We start from the raw sequence: 15,958 nt of genomic DNA, 5'->3' as shown, positions 1-15,958 counted from the left end.
TGCGCTTGATTCCTGCACCACACCCACCTTCAGCACCCATGACAATAGTAGACTAATCCTCAACAACAGTCAAAACATTTCATACATATCGTATCCCCAGTGTACAGTAAGACTTCATTACAGTTCTTATCAAAATAAATCACATATGATTAATTAAAACTCACTCAGAAAATAAAACTTCAAAAAATTCCATGTGTGTGTCCCTTTAAGACATATAATTTCTAACCCGTGAAACCCCCTCAACAAAATTAAATAGTCCACTCAGTGAGACCACATACTGGGAACATCTGAAAAAGATAATGAAACCCCCTTCTCCTGGAACAGAAAGTTGACTTGTTGTTAACATTCATTTATAATCAGCAATCCCCAAAATAGTAATTACACACAAAACATGATGCAGATAATTCCACTGTACTACCTCATATCACTAATCGTTTATATCAATCCAATTCCTCGTTTCTACTCAAGAATAAGATGACCTAAAATCTCTCACAAGATGAAAACCACCCAATGTTCTCTGAGTTTGCAATGAGTATTTTCAACTGAGTACCCTTTAGAATACACTTTCTGTAATTCTCGCAAGGATTATTCCACCCCAAAATCGGCTCCATTTGCTCCCATGTCAAATTATCCTAGTATCATTACTTGATCAACAACATAGGAAATATCTGTTTCCCCTTATATTGTTCCTGTCACCCCTCTAAATGTCATATTTTATTCATTCGCCAATATAATCAATTACTCCGCGTAAGGAAGCCGTGATATTTTATCCCAGGCATCTATTTAAAAAGTAGTTTGAGACGTTGTCTCCTACTTTTCCTTTATCATATACTGTAGGGACCTTCCATCAATCTGCTGTCTTGACAAGATCCTTCCGTGTCGTTCTGGGCTGATTCCTCACCGTTCTCATGATCATTGCAACTCCACGAGGTGAGATCTTGCATGGAGCTCCAGGCCGAGGGAGATTGACAGTTATTTTGTGTTTCTTCCATTTGCGAATAATCACTCCAACTGTTGTCATCTTCTCACCAAGCTGCTTGGCGATGGTCTTGTAGCCCATTCCAGTCTTGTGTAGGTCTACAATCTTGTCCCTGACATCCTTGGAGAGCTCTTTGGTCTTGGCCATGGTGGAGAGTTTGGAATCTGATTGATTGATTGCTTCTGTGGACAGATGTCTTTTATACAGGTAACACGCTGAGATTAGGAGCACTCCCTTTAAGAGTGTGCTCCTAATCTCAGCTCGTTATCTTGTATAAAAGACACCTGGGAGCCAGAAATCTTTATGATTGAGAGGGGGTCAAATACTTATTTCCCTCATTAAAATGCAAATCAATTTATAACATTTCTGACATGCGTTTTTCTGGATTTTTTTGTTGATATTCTGTCTCTCACTGTTCAATAAACCTACCAATAAAATTATAGACTGATCATTTCTTTGTCAGTGGGCAAACGTACAAAATCAGCAGGGGATTAAATACTTTTTTCCCTCACTGTATATTATTAATATTCAATCTATTGATTGACATTACGACACCATTCTCAGTCGTTTAAGATAGCAAACCATTAGGCAACTCAAAAAAATGACTACCTCGAAATCGTCACGCTATTTCTGTGGCATAAGTGAGTCTTTCAATTTGAACCAAACAAGCTGCTAAATCTTCCAGTCTACATCACAAAACAAACACTGGCTGCAGTATATTTCTAAGCAACACATACCAACAGTTGAATTACACTCAGAAACCCAGATTTTACTCTATGCCATTGACCCAATGCTATTGAAATGACAAAGAAATCCCGCAAATAACCCAATTACAATGGTTTGTCGTCTTAACATCTGATCCATAATGAAATTCCTTCACTTCCTCACCATAGCTCCTCAATGATAATATACACTGCTCAAAAAAATTAAGGGAACACTAAAATAACACATCCTAGATCTGAATGAATGAAATAATCTTATTAAATACTTTTTTCTTTACATAGTTGAATGTGCTGACAACAAAATCACACAAAAATGATCAATGGAAATCAAATTTATAAACCCATGGAAGTCTGGATTTGGAGTCACCCTCAAAATTAAAGTGGAAAATCACACTACAGGCTGATCCAACTTTGATGTAATGTCCTTAAAACAAGTCAAAATGAGGCTCAGTAGTGTGTGTGGCCTCCACGTGCCTGTATGACCCCCCTACAACGCCTGGGCATGCTCCTGATGAGGTGGCGGATGGTCTCCTGAGGGATCTCCTCCCAGACCTGTACTAAAGCATCCGTCAACTGCTGGACAGTCTGTGGTGCAACGTGGCGTTGGTGGATGGAGCGAGACATGATGTCCCAGATGTGCTCAATTGGATTCAGGTCTGGGGAACGGGCGGGCCAGTCCATAGCATCAATGCCTTCCTCTTGCAGGAACTGCTGACACACTCCAGCCACATGAGGTCTAGCATTGTCTTGCATTAGGAGGAACCCAGGGCCAACCGCACCAGCATATGGTCTCACAAGGGGTCTGAGGATCTCATCTCGGTACCTAATGGCAGTCAGGCTACCTCTGGCGAGCACATGGAGGGCTGTGCGGCCCCCAAATAAATGCCACCCCACACCATGACTGACCCACCGGTCATGCTGGAAGATGTTGCAGGCAGCAGAACGTTCTCCACGGCATCTCCAGACTCTGTCACGTCTGTCACATGTGCTCAGTGTGAACCTGCTTTCATCTGTGAAGAGCACAGGGCGCCAGTAGCAAATTTGCCAATCTTGGTGTTCTCTGGCAAATGCCAAACATCCTGCACGGTGTTGGGCTGTAAGCACAACCCCCACCTGTGGATGTCGGGCCCTCATACCACCCTCATGGAGTCTGTTTCTGACCGTTTGAGCAGACACATGCACATTTGTGGACTGCTGGAGGTCATTTTGCAGGGCTCTGGCAGTGCTCCTCCTGCACCTCCTTGTACAAAGGCGGAGGTAGCAGTCCTGCTGCTGGGTTGTTGCCCTCCTCCACGTCTCCTGATGTACTGGCCTGTCTCCCTGGTAGCGCCTCCATGCTCTGGACACTACGCTGACAGACACAGCAAACCTTCTTGCCACAGCTCGCATTGATGTGCCATCCTGGATGAGCTGCACTACCTGAGCCACTTGTGTGGGTTGTAGACTCCGTCTCATGCTACCACTAGAGTGAAAGCACCGCCAGCATTCAAAAGTGACCAAAACATCAGCCAGGAAGCATAGGAACTGAGAAGTGGTCTGTGGTCACCACCTGCAAAACCAGTCCTTTATTGGGGGTGTCTTGCTAATTGCCTATAATTTCCAACTGTTGTATATTCCATTTGCACAACAGCATGTGACATTTATTGTCAATCAGTGTTGCTTCCTAAGTGGACAGTTTGATTTCACAGAAGTGTGATTGACTTGGAGTTACATTGTGTTGTTTAAGTGTTCCCTTTATTTTTTTGAGCAGTGTATATTACATTACACAGTACACACATTTACAATGCATCTCCTCTAGGGCTGGGCGATATGGCCTAAAACTCATGTCTCGATTTTTTCGAACTTATTGGCGATGCACAATATATATCTCGATTTAACATTTTTTTCTCTAAATAAGCTTTGTTGTACAATTAAATGGCCAAATAGACTGCATTTAAAACAGTCAGCAATAATCGAATGAGCTTGTGAAATTATACTTAGGCTGAATATATGCCTTCCATAACCATAAGACCCACTAATCATTTAATGATTTGATCAAAATAGTTGTACCTGCTTTTTTGCAATAATCACTTATCTGGCTTTCAGGTCTGTATTTAAAAATGCCCTTTTTGTTACAAATTTAAACAGAACCATGCATAATGCATATTCACTAATAATTAACATCGGTCTCATAAACAATCTCTCAAGCACAAGCCCACGTGCTAGTGAGTAGCCAGCTAATATATAGATTTCAAGTTTAGCCAACCTCATAGCAAATGGGTTTCATTTAATCTCTCCAACTTTTCTGTCTTCTAAATCTGATCAGAGATAGAGGAACATTGATTGACAAAGGGAACCCCATCAAATACAGCTGGCAAAATCATTTCAAACTAGTCACTCTAGTGGACGTACAGTGAGCTCCAAAAGTATTGGGACAGTGACACATTTTTTGTTGTTTTGGCTCTGTACTCCAGCACTTTGGATTTCAAAATTATACAAATGATGCAGACTGTCAGCTTTAATTTGAGGGTATTTTCATCCATATCGGGTAAATCATCTAGACATTACAATACTTTTTGTACATTGTCCCCCCATTTTAGGGGACCAAAGGTATTGGGATGAATTAACTTATATGGCCCCATATTCCTAGAACAAATGATGACATCAAGCTTGTCATGCTACAAACTTGTTGGTTGTATTTGCTGTTTGTTTTGGTTGTGTTTCAGATTATGTTGTGCCCAATAGAAATGAATAGTAAATAATATATTGTGTTATTTTGGAGACACTTTTGTTGTAAATAAGAATAGAATATGTTTCTAAACACTACATTAATGTTGATGCTAACATGACTATGGATAATCCTGAACGAATCGTGAATATTGATGAGAAAGTTAGAGGCATAAATATCCACCCCCTCAAAAAATGCTAACCTTGTTATTGTAATGTGTCCAACTTTCTCACTCATCTTTATTCACGACTCATTCAGGACTATCCGTAACCATGGTAGCATCCACATGAATGTAGAAGTGTTTAGAAACATTATATTCTTATTTACAATAATAGTGACTCTCGATGTAATTATTGTGTGCTAGGAATATGGAAAAAAAAATACTAAACTTTTGACTACTTTAATACACATAAGTGAATTTGTCCAAATACTTTTGGTCCCATACAATGGGGGACTATGTACATAAAGTTCACCCGATATGGATGAAAATACCCTCAAATTAAAGCAGACAGTCTGCACTTTAACCTCAGTCATTGTATAATTTCAAATCCAAAGTGCTGGAGTACAGAGCCAAAACAAAAACTAATGTGTCACTGTCCCAACACTTTTGGAGCTCACTGTATGTAGCCCAACTCTTTGACCACATTGTGGTAAGAGTGCTCCTCCTACCTGACTCTCCTTTGCCTCGGTGCAGGAACTTAGGAAAACAGAAACCTGGAATGGGAACAGTGGAGTTATTGTGGTTTGCATCAAGATGAGAAAACACTTTTTTCACACAGCAATATTGACATACTGTATCTCTTCAGCAGAATGAAACCTTTAAAAGGTCCTACATTGGCTTGCTTCACAATTTAGCCAGGGGAGTTCAAAGTTCAACAAGTGTTTATCTTAGAGCGTTTCTCTTCTCTTAGTCAAAGGTTATGGATATACTGACAAAATACGTGTCTCTACGCCCTAACAATGTGAGTCGTTGTCCACAAAGTGTCACAGCGGGCTGTCTAGCTCCCGCCTATCCTTTCTTTGAATTGGTGGATAAATGAATTATTTAAATACTTTTTTTCAATATTCGATGAGGGTTGTTGACGTCAACCGACTGTATTCAATGGAGAGATGCTATGCTACTAGCCTCATACCATGAATATGCATATCCATCTTGAGACAACTCCGATAAGTGTTTTTCCTCAAAGTTGCAGGGATGTTATGTGTCCTACTTATTATGAAACGTCTATTCAATCAAATAAACCTCACGTAGCAAATAAGCCATTCATTTCTTTGTTGACCAAATCCGACACTCATTGACTTCCATACAAAAACTCCTTGCTTGGTGGGCCAAAAATATATATATATAAAAAATATTCAGCAGAGTTGGGCATCTCTCTTTACCTCTTCCTCTGTCTTAGTTCAACGTACGTTTCTCTCAGATGCAGCAGATTTTGGCACTGAAGACAGTAGTGGAGCCAGCGTTCGATCAAGCAATTTCTACTCCGAGATAAGGTCTTGCGTCATTTGATCCCTTTCAGCTAGAGAATGGAAAATAATAATCTTATGAGAAATGCGTAGAAATTAAATTTACCCTTTAAGTCTGAGAAAAAATTAATAATGTTATTTTATCAAAGACTCTATTCTCCTTTCATCTGGAGAGATGATTATTTTAACAATGCTGCTTGTGATTGCTCATTTTCAGGACTTTTGTCATTCAGATATCTCAGAATTTAATGGTATTTTTTCAGCTCCTGAAATGAATAGGCTCGACTCCAAAGCCCATCCATTCTGAAATAAATGAAGAGACCTTTGACAGCCTCAAGATGAAAGATGGCAGATAGCAGGCATCCAAATGAACTAACACGATACAGGGAGGTCACTAATCTGTTTTATCTCTAGGCAGATATACTGTCCACATGGGAAGCCATTACATAAGTATGACAGGATAATTTCATTTTGGTATGACAACTTACAGCTATAACAATGTCACTGTAAGATATATAGATCTTAACATTGGCCTGCTGAATGTACACTATTGGTCATTTGTAGTCGAGGACATTATATAATGGTTATTTTAGGTTAATCATACCATATTTGATCCCAGGCCTAAATGCTACATAACACACTTGATTCTCAGATACTTAGTTGGCCCATGTTGTTATCAACTCCTTGGGTCATGGTTTATTAATATGCAAAACCATTTTTCTGGTGATAAACACGGAGTATACAAAACATTAAGAACACCTGTTCTTTCCATGACAGACTGCACAGGTGAAAGCTATGATCCCTTATTGATGTCACCTGTTAAAACTACTTCAATCAGTGTAGATGAAGGGGAGGAGACAGGTTAAATAATGATTTTTAAGCCTTGAGACAATTGAGACATGGATTGTGTGTGTGGCCATTCGGGGGGGATGCAACGCAATATTAGGAAGGTGTTCCTAATGTTTGGTATACTCAGAGTACATCATACAAGTCTGACAATGGACAACTGCATAGTCACAGAATAAGCCGAGCTATGAATAAAAAGGTCTGTAAATACCGATGTTTACCGACTCCCGTTAGCGCGAGACACACAATAAAAAGGTTTACAAGCTGCTTTAGCTGAATACCAGCCTGAGTCATCACAGACAAACTGTACTCATCAAGGCCTTCCTACCTAGTTTGAACCTAAACCATATGTTCTCATTTGACAGTTTCTCAATTGAATGAGAAGATCAATACGATTGATATTTGGAATGTTTGAAGATACTCTTGATAATCTATATACTGACACACCACACACATTCAGCCATTCTTCATGACTTTCCTCCTTATACCCCTGTTGTTCAAACTGAACCCCAAGGTTGACCCCAATGACTTATTGAACATAACTCGACTGCATTAGCTCCTCACAACAAGGGTAGGTCAACACAACATACTGTACCAGCCATATTGTATGGAGCTGCTCTGGAAAATACAAGTCACTGTTTTCCTATGCCACTCAAAACACTAGCCGGATCTTTCCTAGTTGTGCAACTAGTGTACTGGTTTGGCTAATAACAGCCACAGAAAGAGAGGTGGGTTGGGTGATGAGGAGTGGGAGAAATTCAAACCCTTGGTAGGTCATGGGCCTGCCATGCAGGACACCAAATCAGACTAGCTAGCATTAGCCCTCCATGGAAATGTCAAAGTGCCAAGCAAGCAGTGGGAAAATTTCAACAGAACAGCAGGACCTTATCCATCATAGTGTAGTGAGTGACATCATGAGTGAATGCCCTTCTGCGCTCTGATTCAGTGTTCACTGTTCATCATTATACGAATATAGATGGGCTCCCATGTTTGCATTGGACTGTTTGAAACATTACAAAAACATCTGATGGAAACATTTGCCAGGAACTACATTGTGGAAGGCCCGTGCTAGGCCTTCCTCCATCTCTTGACAGTGAAAGTGATGGGCATGTTTGCTTTTGATGAGGGTGTCCTGTCCATTGTTAGAATGAGAGAATCTGAATGGCACATGGTCTACTTCAGAATTAGGCCGCAGAAAAGAGTGCAACTCAAACTGTGAAAACGATCGGCTAAACTGAAAAGGTGATACTGTTCGAGCTACTTCAAGGGTATTAATAAATAATAAACGAGGCTGCTATCAGACTATGGGATAAACTCATACAATTCCTTCAACATTTTCTATATATATTATTATTAAATATCCAAATTAGCATCAAACATGTTATATTGTTGCTTTCTTGACTCGGAAAGCTAAATTGTTTGACGACATAATTGTCTGTGGGTTCCTAGAGATTCAACGAGGCCTATCATTGACCATAAGGAGCGTGGACCCGCTTTCTTCCATCATATCTCTAATGTAGGCTATGCTTTTGAATTCACCACAACAAGACGCTTTGAATATCCAAAATACATTTAGTAGAGTCAATTTCCATTTAGGCCTGCTTTCATGGGAGGTAGGCCTAAAGCCACATTCAATTCAACAGACCATACTGAGTTGAACAGTGCTGGCAGGTAGCCTAGCGGTTAAGAGCATTGAGCCAGTAACCTAAAGGTCGCTGGTTAAAATCCTTGAGCCGACTAGGTGAAACCTTTGTCGATGTACCCTTGAGCAAGGCATTTAACCCGAACTGCTTCTGTAAGTCACTCTGGATAAGAGCGTCTGCTAAATGACTCAAATGTCAAACATAAACACATTCCATACGTCACCATGTGGATATGTTATGCTCCCATAGAGAATGATAGAGACTAAAAGGCCATATTAGCATGGGCAGCGCCATTGAGGGCTTCCACCATGTAGTCAACTGGGTGGGTCTTCCACTTCATGATCTCTCCTGGTGACCCTGTTGGAGTCATGTCCAATCAGGTCATCTGGACGGATCAGCCAATCATGAAGAAGAAAAATTACTACTTTAAAATTGAGATAGCCTTAATGGCACTGGCCATGTTGTTAGACACTATAATGTCACAGACACAAAGAGGAGTCTTCTGTCTATGTTTGCTCCTCATCTGAATCTTGGGTGACAAGGGATGTGGTACTATGGCTGCGTTTACACAGGCAGCCCAATTCTGATCTTTTTTCACTAATTGGTCTTTTGACCTGAAAAATATCTAAGTGAAAATATCTGATGTTTAGGGTCAAAAGACCAATTAGTGGAAACAAAGCTCAGAATTGGGCTGCCTGTGTAAGTAAACGCAGCCTATGTAGCATCTACCATTCAGACATGTTGGCTAATGTAGTAACCTAGTAGGCTATAATTACAATTTCATCAATAAATAACGTTTAATCTAATTAGCCTATAATAAAGACTAACACATAATGAACCGCCTATAAGTATGATGCTTTGTGTGTTTAAATGCAGTGGGAATAGACTGACAACACGAAGGCTACCGTGCAAGCGCTATAGCGGTTATTAGGCCTACCGTATGAGGTGATTGCAAACTCCAAGAACAAATCGCGTAACATCCAATTGACCCGACATAGTGAATCTACCCAAGCCAGGGCCGCCGCCGCATTCCGCGGCCCAGCTGTCAAACATTCAACAACTCAGAATTGGCTTGCTTTCAAAACTAAGTTCTGGGCAATGGATAGTCTCGCTGCTATGATACAAATGCATCTATAAAATAAAAACAAAAGACTGCACTAAACTGTCCTTGTTGTCTGTTTCAGATAGGCCTATAGAGTGCCCTTTACATCTACGCCTAATTTAGGCTTTAACATACCATGTCATTCGTTGACAATAACAATAATGTATTGTCTTTCATCAGCAAAAAGGTTAGGGGCAGGCAACAAAACATTTATATATTTTGAGACTAAGATCCAGAGAATTGTGAATGCGCACGTTACGTGTTTACGCGAATGTGGATAGCGAATATATCCAACAAAGAGAACATACTATAGGCTATAAATCACCTATCTGTCCCTATATGTCTCAGTCGGAATATATTAGTAGCATATATCTTTGCACTTAATACCCAGTTTATCTTTTGACACTTACCGACTTTGAACGGGTGATGTATACTGCCTGAAACGCGTTTTTTATTGGCCGGAATCTCTTTCCATGTCAGAATCACACGGTTTAACAATACTTCGAAGACGCTGTTTTTCATGAGGAGTTGGGATGCCAATAACCTCGGTTGTTTTTCCATGTCTTCACCAATAAGTCACCGCACTAGGTGACTTAGAGAGCGTATCAATGTTTATCGGTTTACTGAGACCCTTTCTCTACACAAGGAAACAATGTTGCTGTTTTCGACTGCCACAATTGGATTGCGGATTCTCCATTCACCAAAAGGGGAAGGGCTGAAATTACGCTTGACATCCCGACGTATTCCAATTTTGGTGTTAGAGAAAGAGGCTTTGAGATGAGCTTGTTCAGAGAGCAAATATTTCAATAAAATAAAATATAATTATTAAGATTGTAGGCATGTCTGTATATTTGTAAAATAAATACAATTAAATAAGTGTTATGTATTTTAAAAAAGTCAGAATGACACTCAAACGGACCATTATTATTTCACTTTCATGTTAGGCCTACTACTTCTGTCCAATAGAGATAGATAGAGGACTCTAGTGGCCAAAAGCCTGATCGTTTTAGCATGGGCAGCACCATTGAGGACTTTCACCATTTTGATGTAGTGAACTGGATGGGACTTCCTAGGGGTTAAGGAAGGATCACAGAATTCCATCCAGGTCACCAAGAGGGATCAGCCAATGAATTATGGCCAGTACTGTATACACCAGTATACAATACTTCCACACCAGTATACTTCAATGGCCAGTACTGTATACACAACTAATCTTCTCCTTTCCCCCTTCTCATAACCAGGTGGCGAATCGCATCTCTGCATGTCTGGCAGACATATCAGTATGGATGACGGATCACCACCTCAAGCTGAACCCTGGCAAGACGGAGCTGCTCTTCCTCCCGGGGAAGGACTGCCCGTTCCTTGATCTCGCCATCACGGTTGACAACTCCGTTGTGTCCTCCTCCCAGAGTGCGAAGAGCCTTGGCGTGACCCTGGACAACACCCTGTCGTTCTCCGCTAACATCAAGGCGGTGACCCGATCCTGCAGGTTCATGCTCTACAACATTCGGAGAGTACGACCCTGCCTTACACAGGAAGCGGCACAGGTCCTAATCCAGGCACTTGTCATCTCCCCGTCTGGATTACTGCAACTCGTTGTTGGCTGGGCTCCCCTGCCTGTGCCATTAAACCCCTACAACTCATCCAGAATGCCGCAGCCCGTCTGGTGTTCAACCTTCCCAAGTTCTCTCACGTCACCCCCCTCCTCCGCACACTCCACTGGCTTCCAGTTGAAGCTCGCATCCGTTACAAGACCATGGTGCTTGCCTATGGAGCAGTGAGGGGAACGGCACCTCCGTACCTTCAGGCTCTGATCAGTCCCTACACCCAAACGAGGGCATTGCGTTCATCCACCTCTGGCCTGCTGGCTCCCCTTCCTCTGCGGAAGCATAGCTCCCGCTCAGCCCAGTCAAAACTGTTCGCTGCTCTGGCACCCCAATGGTGGAACAAGCTCCCTCACGACGCCAGGACAGCGGAGTCACTCACCACCTTCCGGAGACATTTGAAACCCCACCTCTTTAAGGAATACCTGGGATAGGATAAAGTAATCCTTCTACCCCCCCCCCAAAAAAATAAAAAATGTGGAACTGTTAAAAGTGATTTGCTTAATTTCTTTTGATGTCGATGCTATCTTTAGGTTGTTTAAGGATTTGTTTTCCATTAGCAGCATCCTGTAGGTTGCTAACATTTAGGAACTCTCTTTTAGAGCTCATTCGTATTGGAAGTGCACAGTATTGGTCAGGGCGACTTGCATGTTGAGGTGGGCCTGCTAAGGAAGGAGCTGAAGCAATTGGCCTGTATTGGGGAGATGAGATGGATAGAGAGACAGTCTCTGGAGATGAATAGAGAGATGGTGTTGAAGGAAGTGGAGAGGGACAGACTTGAGAGGATGAAGAGGGAGGAGAAGAAGGAGCATGCAAAAATAAATCAGATGAAGGATGAAGAGTTGCTGTTGATGGATATTAGAATGAGGGAAAGGGAGAGAGAGATGGAGGAGGAAAGGAGGAGGTTAATGGAGAAATCTGAGAGGCAAAAGGTAGAGAAACAGATGGCGCTCCAGAAGAAAAGACAGGAGGAGAGAGACAAGTGGGAGATATCTGAAAAGAAGAGAGTGGAGGAATGGAAAGAGTTTTACTGGAAGGACGAAGAAAACCGAAAGGAAGATGCATGGATGAAAGCAGAGAGGAAGGCAAAGAGAAAGGTGGAAGAAGCAAATAGAAAGGTGGAAGAAGCAAAGAGAAAGATGGAAGAAGCAAAGAGAAAGGTGGAAGAAGCAAAGAGAATGATGGAAGAAGCAAAGAGAACGGTGGAAGAAGCAAAGAGAAAGGTGGAAGAAGCAAAGAGAAAGGTGGAAGAAGCAAAGAGAAAGATGGGAGAAGAACAACAGATGCTGAAAAAGCAAGCCAGGCTAACGGAGACCCTGAGCGATAGAAAAAGAAGAGACGGGGAAGAGAGAAAGGAAGATGAAAATAAGTGTGTGAAGGAAGCAAGGGAAGGAGACAGGAGAGAGCTCCTGAAAGAAAAGAGACTAAGTGCAGAAGAAAATATGACACACATGGAGAAACAAATGAGAGAGCTGGAGGTCAAAGGTAAAAAGGAGAGGGAATAGACAGAGAATAAAGTGTGATATGTGAGGTTAGCTTCAACACCTTAACTTATACTGTCTGTTTCCCAACTCCCTCTCTCCCAGATTCCTCCATCTTCTCAGCTGGTGCTGAGGTCAAACAGACCCAGTGCAAAGGTCATCTTAGTTTACAGTTCTTTTGTACATTGAAAGTGTTATACAACTGCACACATGGAGTGTGGTATTAACATCCTCCATTTTCCTTTGTCTTGTCAGATGTCTCCATGGTTACTGCAACTGAGTCAAAGACTCTGAACCCTCAGAAAGACCAGCCAGCAAAGTGCAAAGGTAAAGAACAGGGCCCGGTTTCCTGATAGCGATGGAACTTAAGCTTACTAGTGTTTTAACGATGTATCAATTTTATAATGGCCGAAGATGTCAAAAATTACAGACAGTGTAGCCTACAAATAGAAGTAAATTGACTGAACATGAAATTGATTTCAATATGATTGAAACATAGGCCTATACAGCCTACTGGATTTATTTTCTAATGCAGTCATCTCGGTTTTCAGTTGAAGCATATTTTTATCCTTCGCTTGTTGAATTGCAAAGATATTGGCAACTTTGTATTTGTAGTCAACTTCCTGTCGGGTTATCGTCAGTCACAGAGAGACAGATAAACAGCTTGATTCTATGTTTAGCGGATGTCTTCTGTGTAGAAAGTGACGCGGAAGGGCAAAAAAGAATCTAACGACGCATTTAGCTGTCTGATATCAGTGGAGTTTTCTGGTTGAATCACCCTTCTTTCCACCCAATTTTGTTTTTATGTGATGACGTTGAATCAACATCTCTCTCTCTCTCTCTCTCTCTCTCTCTCTCTCTCTCTCTCTCTCTCTCTCTCTCTCTCTCTCTCTCTCTCTCTCTCTCTCAGAATTCTCTGTGTTTTCCACGAGCAGTCAAGGCGTGGCCAAGGTCCCCCAGGTTCTGCAGGTCAAAGTGAGTAAGAAAAGTGAGAGTGTCCAAAAGAAAGATGGGAATGACAAAGTAACAGCGGCAAAGACAGAGGCAGAGCTCCTTATGGACAAATTTGAGAGGATGGCAGAAGAGGAGAGAATTTGGCCTTGTCAGAAGGATAGGAGAGATAAAGACCAGGCCAAAGAGATAGAGGGAAAGAGAAAGGAGGAGGAGGTGCTGTCTAAAGAAGAGCAGCGCAGGCTGAGGAATGAGAAGGCCTTACAGGAACACCTGGACAGGGTAAAGAATCCGGAAAGGACAGGCAAACAGACCAGACAACCACAATGTAAAGGTAGGACCAGGCAAAGTGACAAGGGACTCAAACACAAAACATTTCATTCTCTGTGGTTTAAAAGCAAAGAGCACCATCGCGCTCTCCCTAAAGTTAGGTTGGTGCGTAAAACCCTTAAATTCAAATAAGCAATAAAGTGTGATGGTCCGCACTCAAAAAGATGTCGCATAAAGCTGACGTCATTTTTTTTGTTTTTGTTTTTGTCTTTTTCACTGCATGAGGGATAGCATACACAGATGTTTCTGCTTTGCATCCTTCAGGGTGGTTTAGCATCACGTTGTACTCAGACGATGCCATCTTAATCCCCATGGGGAGGCTAATAAAACTGTATTACATTTAAGTAACAGCAGTGTATCTCACTAAGGTACTGAGTTATGTGTGACTACTCCTCTGGTGCATTGAAACAGCCTATATGACTTAACTCTACTTTTACTGCTGTGTGTTATTGTCCTATCAAATCTCCATTCATATATATTCCTTTTCTGTCCTTAGATTACTCTATTTTCACTGCGTCAAATACTCAAACAGCGCCGGAGAAGATGGCTGCCGTTTTACAGCCCTCTAACCAATTGTACTATTATGTGTGTTTTTCCGCGTTATTTGTAATTTATTTTGTACATAATGTTTCTGCCATCGTCTCTTATAACCAAAGAGAGCTTCTGGATATCAGGACAGCGATTACTCACCTCGCATTGGACGAAGACTTTTTCTTCAACGAGGCGGTCGCGCAGGATATCCTACAGACACCCGACAAGGCCCAGATCCCCGTCATTCGCGTGAGGAAGAGACGGAGATACCGCGGACGCAGATCCGGGTGCCTTGTAAGGATCCGACGGCGAGCGAGTAAACTGCCTCTCCCATCAATCCTATTAGCCAACGTTCAATCTTTTGAGAATAAAATTGACGATTTAAGATTACGGTTATCCTACCAACGGGACATTAAAAACTGTAATATCTTATGTTTCACGGAGTCGTGGCTGAACGACAACAATGACAACATTCAGCTAGCAGGCTATACGCTTCATCGGCAGGACAGAACGGCAGCCTCTGGTAAGACAAGGGGTGGCGGTCTCTGTATATTTGTAAACAACAGCTGGTGCACAAAATCAAATACTAAGGAAGTCTCGAGGTTTTGCTCGCCTGAGGTAGAGTATCTTATGATAAGCTGTAGACCACACTATTTACCAAGAGAGTTTTCATCTATATTTTTCATAGCTGTCTATTTACCACCACAAACCAATGCTGGCATTAAGATTGCACTGAATGAGTTGTACAAGGCCATTAATCAACAGGAAAATGCTCATCCAGATGCAGCGCTCCTAGTGGCCGGGGACTTTAATGCAGGGAAACTTAAATCCGTTCTACCTAATTTCTACCAGCATGTTAAATGTGCAACCAGAGGGAAAAAAACTCTAGACCACCTTTACTCCACACACAGAGACGCATACAAAGCTCTCCCTCGCCCTCCATTTGGCAAATCTGACCATAACTCTATCCTCCTGATTCCTGCTTATAAGCAAAAACTGAAGCAGGAAGCACCAGTGATTCGGTTAATAAAAAAGTGGTCAGATGACGCAGATGCTAAGCTACAGGACTGTTTTGCTAGCACAGACTGGAACATGTTCCGGGATTCTTCAGACAGCATTGAGGAGTACACCACATCAGTCACTGGCTTCATCAATAAGTGCATCGATGATGTCGTCCCCACAGTGACCGTACGTACATACCCCAACCAGAAGCCATGGATTACAGGAAACATCCGCACTCAGCTAAAGGGTAGAGCTGCCGCTTTCAAGGAACGGGACTCTAACCCGGATGCTTATAAGAAATCCCGCTATGACCTCCGACGAACCATCAAACAGGCAAAGAGTCAATACAGGTCTAAGATTGAATCATACTACGCTGGCTCTGACGCTCGTCGGATGTGGCAGGGCTTGAAAACTATTACAGACTACAAAGGGAAGCACAGCCGCGAGCTGCCCAGTGACACAAGCCTACCAGACGAGCTAAACAACTTCTATGCTCGCTTCGAGGCAAGCAACACTGAAGCATGCATGAGAGCACCAGCTGTTCCGAACGACTATGTGATCACGCTCTCCGTAGCCGATGTGAGTAAGACTTT

The 15,958-nt window shown here is 42.0% G+C and overlaps 1 protein-coding gene across 1 annotated transcript in view; it reads left to right on the top strand.

The window, feature by feature from the left end:
• Window positions 1–12,280: 12,280 nt before the first annotated feature.
• LOC121548091 (golgin subfamily A member 6-like protein 22) overlaps window positions 12,281–15,958 on the top strand; it is a 337,971-nt gene continuing 334,293 nt past the window's right edge. Inside the window, exons 1-4 of the mRNA XM_045212735.1 lie at window positions 12,281–12,555; window positions 12,657–12,707; window positions 12,807–12,870; window positions 13,487–13,836. Coding sequence (XP_045068670.1) covers window positions 12,336–12,555; window positions 12,657–12,707; window positions 12,807–12,870; window positions 13,487–13,836 — 685 coding nt within the window. The 5' untranslated portion in view covers window positions 12,281–12,335. The remainder of the gene's footprint in view (window positions 12,556–12,656; window positions 12,708–12,806; window positions 12,871–13,486; window positions 13,837–15,958) is intronic.

Source organism: Coregonus clupeaformis, unplaced genomic scaffold (assembly GCF_020615455.1).
Source record: "Coregonus clupeaformis isolate EN_2021a unplaced genomic scaffold, ASM2061545v1 scaf0046, whole genome shotgun sequence".
NCBI classification, from domain to species: Eukaryota; Metazoa; Chordata; class Actinopteri; order Salmoniformes; family Salmonidae; genus Coregonus; species Coregonus clupeaformis.
The sequence above is the reverse complement of the archived record's forward strand: the minus strand, read 5'-3'. Positions and strand labels throughout refer to the sequence as shown.